At 47.1% G+C, this 10665-nt stretch overlaps 1 protein-coding gene across 4 annotated transcripts; it reads left to right on the forward strand.

Moving 5' to 3' along the window:
• Positions 1 to 1297: 1297 nt before the first annotated feature.
• Positions 1298 to 10662, forward strand: LOC147309013 (DNA-directed RNA polymerase III subunit RPC4). Of its 4 annotated transcripts, XR_015126176.1 has the most exons (9): positions 1300 to 2063; positions 3088 to 3134; positions 3206 to 3360; positions 3455 to 3573; positions 4262 to 4358; positions 4874 to 5145; positions 6201 to 6350; positions 9554 to 9797; positions 9882 to 10662. XR_015126176.1 is itself a non-coding variant. In XM_086272760.1 (8 exons), the coding sequence occupies exons 1-8, from the start codon at positions 1884 to 1886 to the stop codon at positions 6842 to 6844; spliced, it is 1308 nt and encodes a 435-aa protein (XP_086128886.1). In that variant the 5' UTR covers positions 1298 to 1883; the 3' UTR covers positions 6845 to 9696. The 4 variants fall into 4 exon arrangements, 3 of the variants coding, with proteins under 3 accessions (XP_086128886.1, XP_086128885.1, XP_086128884.1); XM_086272760.1 differs by lacking the exon at positions 9882 to 10662 and having other exon boundaries at positions 1298 to 2063; positions 6557 to 9696; XM_086272758.1 differs by having other exon boundaries at positions 9554 to 10653.
• Positions 10663 to 10665: the final 3 nt, after the last annotated feature.

Consider the following 10665-nt stretch of genomic DNA (forward strand, 5'->3'; position numbering starts at 1 on the left):
TATTCTATTCGTAATTCTATTTGGAGAAAAAGGTTGAAATGTGGAGATAACAGCTGTACCCTCTGAGTTAGTAAAATCATACTTCAGAATCAGTTTTACAAGGAAATGATTTTGCTTTTAGCTCATAAACACAGAGTGTAGCAAACAAGGTAGTTTGTCCTGAGACAACAACAGTAATCTCCCCATTTTGACTTATTCCAGTCACAGAAGCGTTGGAGGTAGTTCGTAAGAGATTACAGGATGACCCCAACCTCAGCAGCAGGACCGCTCTCAGCATCGACCAAGTGTGTTTGAACTGTGTCTTCATTCCACCTACTTCACATACAAGGGTCAGTTCAACAGACAGAAACATGGGTGTGCCATGGGCTCCCCAGTTTCACCCATCGCGGCCAATTTGTACATGGAAGAAGTGGAAAAGAGGGCTTTGCTATCCTACCCTGGAACACCACCAAGTCATTGGTTCAGATAAGTGGATGACACCTGGGTGAAAATCAAATCTCAGGACGTACCACAATTCACGGATCACATTAACTCGGTGGACCGACTCATCAAATTCACCAGGGAGGATATGAAAAGTGGCAGGTTAGCCTTCTTAGACTGTGAGATTTCCATCAGTAATGGGGGACATCTAAAAGTACCGTAAACCTACACCTACGGATCAGTATCTAAGGTTTGACTCTCATCATCCACTGGAGCACAAACTGGGCGTCATCAGGACGCTACCACACAGAGCGAACACCATCCCCACTGACACAGCAGCCAGGGAGGCAGAAGAACATCAAGAAGGCCCTGAGTAACTGTGGTTATCCCAGCTGGACTTTTGTCAAAGCTGGGAAGGCTCCTAAAGAAAGCTCCGATCCAGGAGAGAAGGACAACCGCTGCCTAAGAGAAAACCTGTAGTGATCCCGTACGTGTCAGGAGTATCGGATTCATAGATCAGGGAAACCAAACAACCTCTGACTAAGCGGATGGCACAACACAGCAGAGCCACCTCGTCAGGCCAGGACTCTGCAGCCTATTTACACCTACAGGCCAGTGGACACTCGTTCAGTGATGAGGATGTAACATCCTGGACCGGGAGGAACGCTGGTTTGAGGGCGGAGTCAAGGAGGGAAAGACCATCTCTGGTCATTTTTGTATAGCATATCATAAATATAAACATATTTATAAAAATAACTCGTGAAAAATATATTAACCACTTTCACTAAATGGCACCATGACCCACTGCTTCCGTAAAGAAACTGACATGCGTCACATTTCGTGGCTACGCAGACAGCGCCATCTTGTGGTGGCTCCGGTGTAGTGCTGCTTGAGAACAATAGCGAACTGCGGAAGGAAATTAGAGCCGTTTAACCGGGACAAATACAGCAGGCGGCAAAAGCAAAGCGGTGTTGCAGCCGTTTCAGCGCCTTCGTGCAGTAAGTGCGTCGTGCTTTGTTGGCACCGTTGTTTGCAATTGATTTATTTTGCATCCACCGACAGGACACTCCGTCGGTTACGGCTGAGAGGACATCTGCACGCAGTACACTGTTTATCATCACCGCGACCCAGTAACCGCGGCAGACGGTGTTGCGTTTGCAACCAGATTGGATTAACTTCCTGCTGCGATATGGCGCGTGGAAACAACACGGAGGGGAACGAGCTGCTATTTAGCTTAGAGGAGCCCCGCTAAGGATCACTGTTACCTCAGTGAAACAAACTAGTTCTGAGGCACACCGAGGGACCAGTGGGCCATGAGCTGTGGGCGCTCGGCTAACAAATACCGGATTTTAACAGCCCTATTTTCAAAATAAAAGCCGTCGTTTATTAACAGACCTGCGTGAGAAACAGCTGAACGGACACGCATTAAAAATACTGAGAGGAAGCACAGCAGGTATCGCGACATGAGCGACTCCGGGGATGCAGCAAGTGTTCCCGGCTTCTCCTCCCCGAGCAGCGGGGCTGGGCTGGGGAGAGCACTCGCGGCCCGGGTCAGGACTCTGACCTCCCCACCTCCGCCTGGAAGACTGACGTCCCTCAGAACCCGGGACCTGACGCTGGGGGGAGGCTTCAAAAAGACTAAGGTAACCGAGCACAGCCCCGGTGTTAATAATGCCGCGTGCTTATTTTGCGTGAAGTGGAAATAATAAAGCACAGTCCCGTGAGTGTAATCCCGGGGTCATAAGTCTGCTGACACGTTCACGGGCTTCTCTGCAGACATCTGATGGCGTTATCGTGTTACGATGGGGGGACTCGGTGGTCATGTGGCATGTTGTGTCTCTCCTACAGTCCACTCAGCCAAGCCCCGCCCCCTGATCACGTGTTACAGTAACACTAATACTCAGGCTATAACAACCCTGCACACATTTGTTCATTCTGATTTGTGTTTCTGTATCTGCACGCAGTTGCTGTATAAAATTCGTTTGTGTTTACTTACTCATATAGAGATGTTTGTGTTATATATACTGGAACAAATTGCTCGTTTGTGTACAAACATGATCACACGCTCACAGTTCCAGATAAACCAACAAGTATACAACAGTGTAAATACAAAACATGTGAGTTAGGTTCGTCAGGGGCTCTGAATGGGCCATGGATGTGAAGCAGATGAAGGCAGAGAAGAAACAAGTTAGATTAAATTAGATTAGATGAAACTTTATTAATCCCTCGGGTGGCTTCCTCTGGGAAATTCTGTTTCACAGCACCGACAGAAGTTACAAAAGGATGTAAGCAGAAATAGAAATATATCACATATATAAATACAGAGACATGTATGTTAAAGGTGTTATTTAAATGCTAACTTAGCACTGTGAACATGTGCAGACAGTAGCAGTCAGGACAGTGACTGCAGCTTGGTCAGTTTGGGAGTTAAAGGAAGTTTTTCTGTTTTTTTTAATGCAGGATTTGATAGAAACAGGGAAAGAGGTCAGGGTCAGCGCTACAGCTCACATTCTTGCTTTGATGCCTGTTAACTCCTGGTCAGGTTTTAAAAGTAAGGTTTATAATTCATAATAATATCCATGTAGTTGAGTAGAAAAGCATTCACACCTCGTTTGAATCCTAATGAGGACATACGTGTTTCTTTTCTCTCCTGGTTTGTACCAACAGAAAACCTTTGAGCCTAACGTCCACGCCGTGAGGAAGAGTAAAGACGAGTGAGTGACGACAGTATGAGAATTTCATCTGTGTATGCACTGTGTCATTTAATGATCCTGAACACCTGTAGGCTAAAGGAGGAGATCCACGTGGCTCCGAAAAAGGAGAGAAGAGATAGGAATGAGCGGAGGAGAGAGAGCAGAGGGAGGAGGAAGGAGCGGCCTCAGACCATCCAGTCCCACTCCATCTTTGAACAGGGTCCTGCTGACAGCGTGCGCAAAACAGGTGCACACCCACAGCCCTCTTCTCATTCTGTTGGATGTCTTTCTCCAGACTGCATTTCCTCTTCATCGCACTCAATCAGTGCTTCTGCCTACAGGCTGGCATGGTGCTACACACCTGCAGGAGTCTGCCACCTCTCCTGTCTGCAAACTGCTCAAGAAAGAGACAAAGGAGGAAGAGGAAGATGAGATACTCAGTAAACTTCAGCGAGATGATGTGAGTGCTTCCTGTTTCGTTCCTGTGAAGCTTTAAAGATGAATTAAAACTGTAGTCAGGAGCCCATAAACGTTAGCTGTTCTCACTTCTCGTGTTTATTCTGGAACGTGTTCACATTGACTTGGAAATCATTGTTTTGACATATTACAACAAGTAAAAAGGTGTGAGGGTATGAACTCTCCCCCTCCTCCTCCTGTTCATGCATGTGCAGTGAAAGCGCACCGATGCAGTCGTGTGCGTCACAGACACCAAAAGATTAAAAGAACCCAACAGATGGAAAGAGCTCCACTTTTCATCTTTATGGATCGACCCTCAGCTGCAGGTCAGCAGGACCTTTGCCTCAGTGCTTCACCTGATGTATTGGCAGGTCACATTTGCAGATGTGTTGGTAACGGCCGGTAAATGGAAACAAAAAACGTCACACAAGGAAGCACATTATGAGCGTTAAGGTTGCATCGTTTGTCCACCAGAGGGCACTCTCCAACCTCCCTGTTGGCAGCAGGTGTCTGTAACACCATCAGCTGATCCGCAGAGCAGGTTTATGTGTGTGAGCAGTGTTCAGACAGTTTAATGCTGTAAGAGTTTGCACCACTGACCGTCGGCCTGCGAGTGAGTGCAGTGTTTCATGACAGTCAGCTGATAATCAGCTGACCATTGGGAAACTAATGTTATGCATCTGTACCTACAGTTCATCGATGATCCGGGTCTGAGGAATGATGCAAAGCTGAAGCCCATCCAGCTGCCTCTGTGTCAGTCCAGCAGTCGCACTCTGACCTCCAGGACACGTGAGAAAACCTCCCACGCTGCACAGCGTCACAAGCAGTTCACTCAGTCACAGCACTGACGTCAGAGTTTAGGCTCTGCTGTTTCCACTTCAACAATAACGTGACTGTTAATGTGCCATGTTTGGTAAGACGTGCAGGAAATGTGTCAGTCAATGAATGATAAATGGAAAGTAATGATTCTTAATCAAAGATGGTGTGATCAGTCACGAGGAGATGTAGATGTATGAAGATCTATGATCTGTTATCACTAAATAGTCACGCTGACCTGATGAATGAGGGTAAAGCAAAGGGAAGTTAAAAAAGGAGGAGCTGAAGGGACCTGCGTGGGCAGCAGAGGGAAAGATGAGCTACCCTTTGCAGAGCTGCTGAAGGTGGAGGCCTTCATGAAGGCAGGCAGCAGAGTAGCAGAGCTCACTGACTTTGCACTGAGTGATGTGGTGGATGACAGACAGTGTCCTCACTGAGCTCCTGCATGTCTGTCTGTGAGTAGTGATCACTCTGTGTTGTGATGGCAGGTCCAGAGAGGCCCACTGTGTTCAGACCTCAGTCCTGTGCAGGGACCAGCAGGACCGAGCGGCCTAAATCAGAGCAGCCGTCGCTGGTAGAACTGCTGCAGGATCTCAGCCTGTCCGGCAGGGAGGAGCTCTTCTTCATGCAGCTGCCCGACTGCATGCCAGGCAGAGCGTCTGGAGCGAAGGTCGACCTGGCTCCTGGGCCTGCAGCAGAGACGCCTGCAACAAAGGAGGGCAAGCATGAAGTGAAGAGGACTCCACATCTTCAAGCAAAAGTGAGTAGACGGGATAAACACATGTTAAAGGACTGACCCATCCAGATGTTTGAGCGTGATTCCTAACATCAGCCCTGAAAGCTTTGTTTGCATCTATCCATAAGCTCCTCGGCCATTTTTGTTTGCATCTTCTGCTTCCAGCCTAATACAGTGGTACAGCATGCAGTCCTCTTCCTGCAGACGTCCTTAGTTAACGGTCGCTGACAGAAACAGCTAAGCTGTGCCAGTGAGGTCAAACCTAGAGCTCAGCAGTGTTTCTGCCTGACAGCTGTACAAGTGTTTCCTGCAGCACAGAGGCGGTGAACACCTCTCTCATCACAGATATTTATGTTATGCTATGTTAATTTAATTTTACAAAATTATGTAAAGCAGCTGCTGGCGAAATTCACTGATTTGTGGAACAGATTCCAGGACTAAAATCCTCCCTTTGGATTTTGTTGCACGTCCTCGTTCATTCTCAGGTGTTTTGGAAGCGGCTGAAACAACGCTTCATCCGTGCTACCCACATAAAGATTGTTGTGGACCCAGCGCTGCCCTCCAAGGCAGCAGCAGCTACCCCCAGCAGGACGCTGCCCTGCAGACCATAAAAACATAAACAAGCTGCAGCGTACTCCCTGCATAGGTCACCAACTCATAACAGTACTAACACAACAAGCTGTTACACGCACATCCACACCGGTGTCTAATTCAGAATCCCCAAATCGGCCACAGTCAGGTTCAGACACCAGGGCTCCTAACATCTCACGTGTGGCTTTGACTTCGCATTTTACCCACTGCACAGGAAACACTCAGCCTGAAACACCATCACGTGATCTGTGGTCTGCATCGTCAAGCCTCACTGAAGCACAGTGGACTGTTGTAACTGCTTCTAAAGAGTGTGTGTGTGCGTGTGTGTGTGTGTGTGTGTGTGTGTGTGTGTGTGCGTGTGTGTGTGTGTGTGTGTGTGTGTGCGCGTGTGTGTGTGTGTGTGCGTGTGTGTGTGTGCGTGTGTGTGTGTGTGTGTGTGTGTGCGTGTGTGTGTGTGTGTGTGTGTGTGTGCGTGTGTGTGCACTCAGAGTGCAGTGAAAGAGGGCTGTCCTGTGCTCTCGCAGTTCCCAGAAGGATTTCTGGGTAAGCTGCAGATCAGGAAGTCAGGAAAGGTGGAGCTGAAGCTGGGTGACATCATCATGGACGTCTCAGAGGGAGCTGCATTCTCCTTCCTGCAGGTAACGCGTTTGTGTTCTAACATTATTTTTGCATTGCAATCATTAACTAGTGTAAGCAGATCTGTCAGACCTGTGTGGTCATGGGTTACATATGATGCTCAAATTTCCCACCAAAAAAAGTTCAAATAAACAAAAGGATAATATGACACTACCTTTAGTTTTACATAGTATTACAGCAGGTTTAGACATTTTTATTATTGTTTCAGTCATGTGACCTTTGCAGTATAATTTGTGAGTTACAAACACCAAAAGCTGCAGACACCGGGGACCACGAGCTGGTGAGGCGTCCTCTGGATGAATGGGGAGGGTTGCTCATCCAGTTTGGCCAGTGTCTGGTTAATGAGAGATCTCGTGTGAATAAATCTAAATGCCTCCACTTCCTCCATGACCTCTACTTTCTGTTTGTAACAGAGACTTGGCTAAGTGTCGGGGAGCGTCTCCCACCTCGTCCACCTGGATGTACACGTCTAACTCTCCTATATGGTTATGGTTAATGTTAGCTGGAACAGGTGCACCACCTTCCTCACATTCACCAATATGAATGCTGGGGTGGGGGCGGACTAGGAGACTGTAACTACTCCTGCTTAATGGTTTACTGTCACATTAGCTAACAAAAGTGAAATGGTGACGTCACAGCTCCAGCTGTGCACGGCTGGCTCTGCTTTGCACAGTTTGCATTTAACTTTGCTTTCTGTGAAATGCTTTCACATTTTTTAAAATCTCAGTTTCCGTTTTCTTCCGTCCTCCTGCTTTGCCGGTCGCACTGTGTTCTTCTTCGTTGGTATTAAATGCAGTCTTGGCAGACAGTATAGGTGATACTGCCCCATAGCTGCCTGTAGTGTATTACAGTTATAAAAACACGTATGACACGTCGACAAGTTTTTATAGTCAGTATCATGGATGTTGATGAATTGTTGCAGCCCTGCCTCCAGCTTTGACAGATGTCCACGTTTACTCAGGGCCTTGTTGACCTGATGTTCCTCCCTGCTGCTGTCTCTGTGGGGATGGTGTTCAGATTCAGAAGACTTTATTTATCCCCCAGGGGCAATTAAGAGACTGACCGTGCCGACCGTACATGCAATACACAAACATCACATTGGGGAGACAGGTAGGTAGCTGGCCGGTCAGCAGCACGAGCAGCGACCCAGAACCGAACAATGGAAAAATGCACAACATGAGGAAGGACAAGGAGGAAAAAGAACCCCCCCCTAGACTGAGCTCCAACAGGGAGGTCAGTTTGAGAACAGAAAAAAATCACCTCAGCGCATAGCACATGAAAAGCTCTTAATACACCATAGAAACACATGACAAGCAACAGGGATGAGTAAAAGGAGAGAGCCGTGTAGACAGCACATCCGGGCCTGCAGCATATGTGCTGCTCCCCTTTGAGCCACCGTAAGCATCGGAGGCGTTTGGAAGGGGAGGGGGGATGAGTGTATGTCTGCATGGCTCTGTGTTGACACCCAGGTTGTGCTCCATTCAGTGACGAGGGTCAGACCTTAAATACTGATCCGAATGCTTCCTGGGGCTCATAAGTAGATTTTCTCCTGTTAGTCTTTCTGGTCTAGCAGAACTGTGCACCTACCCTTGTCTACTGGAAGGATGTTGATGTTTGTGAAGTAGTCAGACTCGAACGTCAAGGAAGGTGGTAGGGAAGCAGACTATGCCGACAGTTCAGGTTTCCAAGGTGAGCAATTTATTTACAGTGAACTTAATTTAATGTAACTTAACAAAACTTCCTCCCCAAATAAACTCTATTAACATAACATGGCTCTGGTGACACAGCTCACCTCTGCTCTCTGCTGCATCTGGTAGAGACTGGCTTTAAATAGGGCCATCAATTTCCTTCCAATTGCCCAGCCAGTACCACTCACTCAACTGAGGGATCTAAAACTCTACCCAGATGATCGAAAAACACAAAACCTCTACACACTTCTAATATGCACATTTACACAACTAAATGGCAGTATTAACGAAAGGAAAAACATTCAACAAATCCCTTTAAACCTTAACACAAACAAAAGGAAGCATCTCTCTGGAAAAACAAACCCCTCCACTTGGTTTGATCTGCTGATGTCATGTGTGACATCATCAGGACTTTAAAATGAGGAAATGCCAGGTGGGCGTTTCCCCACGCCTGACCCTCATGAAGACTGAAAAGACAAACAGAGTAAGTATGAACAAATGACTTAATCTGTAACATAATAAAGTATAAAGAAACATGTAACTGAGTATTTGTCTTAATTTGCAGAATGTTTGATTTGCCGGCAACAAAACGCTTCCACAAACAAACCCGGGATAGTGAGTGAAGCAATGTTACTTGACAAATAGCAAATCATAGCAAATACATAGAAACAGAATAATGTGTACAATGTGCAAAAAAAGGTAAACACATATGGGGCAAATGGAGAGCATTGCAACTGCTCCTCTGCTTTGTCACAATGTTGTTGTCATTACTAAGTGATGTGAGTGCCTCCCTCTCGTCCATGCTGATGTTGGATGCTGGCTTTGCATTGCTGCTCTGCTTCTACAGCTGTAGCGTTGTTGTTTCTGTGGCTGGGATCAAAGTTCAACCCTTTTGAAAGGATGTGATCAGTCTGTGTCATCCTTGGTGGGGCGTCCTTCTCTACACGTTAGACCAAACCCCGAGCCTTGGCTGAATGATATCAGTCGAGCTGCCACACGAGGAAGGATCAGCTTCAGGCGTCTCACGGTGTTCTTAGTGAACGTTGGCCCTACTGTCAAAGCTGAAGACAGGAAACATTTCACTGATATTTAAAATACTTCTCACAAACCTCATGTCCTTCAGTACAGTTGATTATTATCTGAAACCTTCCAGTACACACCCTTTGATGCTTCTTCTGAAGAAGGTTGCCACATTCAGAGAACATACAGTGGCTTGCAAAAGTGTTCGGCTCTCTTGAACTTTCCCACATTTTGTCACATTTTATTGGAATTCCAGGTGAAAGGCCAACACAAAGTGGTGCACACGTGAGAAGTGGAACGAAAATCATACGTGATTCCAAACATGTGTTACAAATAAATAACTGCAAAGTGGCGTGTGCGTAATACAGCAAGCCACTGTATCTGCTCAGAGGCTGAGGAGCAGCACTGACAGCAACACACGGGCGTCCACGGTGAAGGAAAACAACCATTCATTACGTCACTGCCTATTCACACGCCATCTCTCCCTCTTTCTGCAGCAACTGGTGTCTGTGCGTCTGTGTGATGGGCGGACTGGAGATATGATGGTGCTGGGAAACGTCCATCACAAACTGGTTTTATCTCCGGACTTCCAGGCTTTACTGGGCCAAGCTGCATCACAGCAGCCTCCGGGCCCCTGAGGGTCTCCCTGCAGGTGACCCGTAGACACTGTAGGAGGAGAAACTGCAGTAAATGTGTTGGGAAGAACAGTCTGAGGGTACACTGCTGAGAGTCACCATCAAGGTAACATGCATCTGTGTTTAAATCATGTGAAGTCTTTGAAATGAATCTTTTTAAAACACAGACGTTTCCCTCTCTGGGATGAAGATATCAGCGCAGTAAAATGGGCCATGAACCATCAGCCTGCTGACCACAAGGACCGTCATAGTGTGTCACTCACACAAGGCCTGATGCAGCAGTACAGTATCTGGATGCTGAGCTGTAGTAAAAATGTCACCACAGGGTTTTTCCCATTTAAAGAGCAGCTTCTGCAATGACCCAGGATGTGTGACAGACTCCTCCCACCAGAGGATGGCTGTGGGTCTCAGACACATGGGTGTGTCTTAATGGGGACCAGTGCCTGCTGAGTGGTTGGATTCAACAACAAGTACTTAACCACCAGATGACACCACCTGGCCCTCTCTCCTCCACCCAACAGCCTGTTACTGAGTGTTGCTTTGAGTGTCTGACTGAACACGTGGCCAGCTGGTATATTAGTATCAGCTGATTTGTGTCTGGTGCTAGGACATTGACCTTCGTAAATGAGGTCATTTCTAACCCGTCCACTGTACATGTGTGTATGTAGTCCAGTGCAGCAGCCTGGTCGGAGCGAGAAGCCTTTCTGTTGAACCCAGGTCTGTTTGTCAAAGTAAAACTTTATATAAACTGTTTTTGGTTGACTTTTATTTGACAGGGAAGCTTGGGGACCGTTAGAGCTTTGTTTGTTATTTTGGCATTGCTCACTGCTGACGTCAATAAATGGCTGCATAGCATTTTGAAAAGCGCTGTTTTGGCTCTTACTTTCGATTTACCCCTCGGCCACGAACGTAACAGCGTTTCAGGAAACGAGCTGAAGAACAAGCAGCCTGTCAGGACAGCAGGTCATCGTCAG

The sequence above is a fragment of the Aulonocara sp. 'chitande type north' Nkhata Bay genome, linkage group LG18 (genome assembly GCF_057382095.1).
Source record: "Aulonocara sp. 'chitande type north' Nkhata Bay isolate Kocher_YH1m ecotype deep benthic linkage group LG18, A_spYH_male_GT1.1, whole genome shotgun sequence".
Taxonomy (NCBI): Eukaryota; Metazoa; Chordata; class Actinopteri; order Cichliformes; family Cichlidae; genus Aulonocara; species Aulonocara sp. 'chitande type north' Nkhata Bay.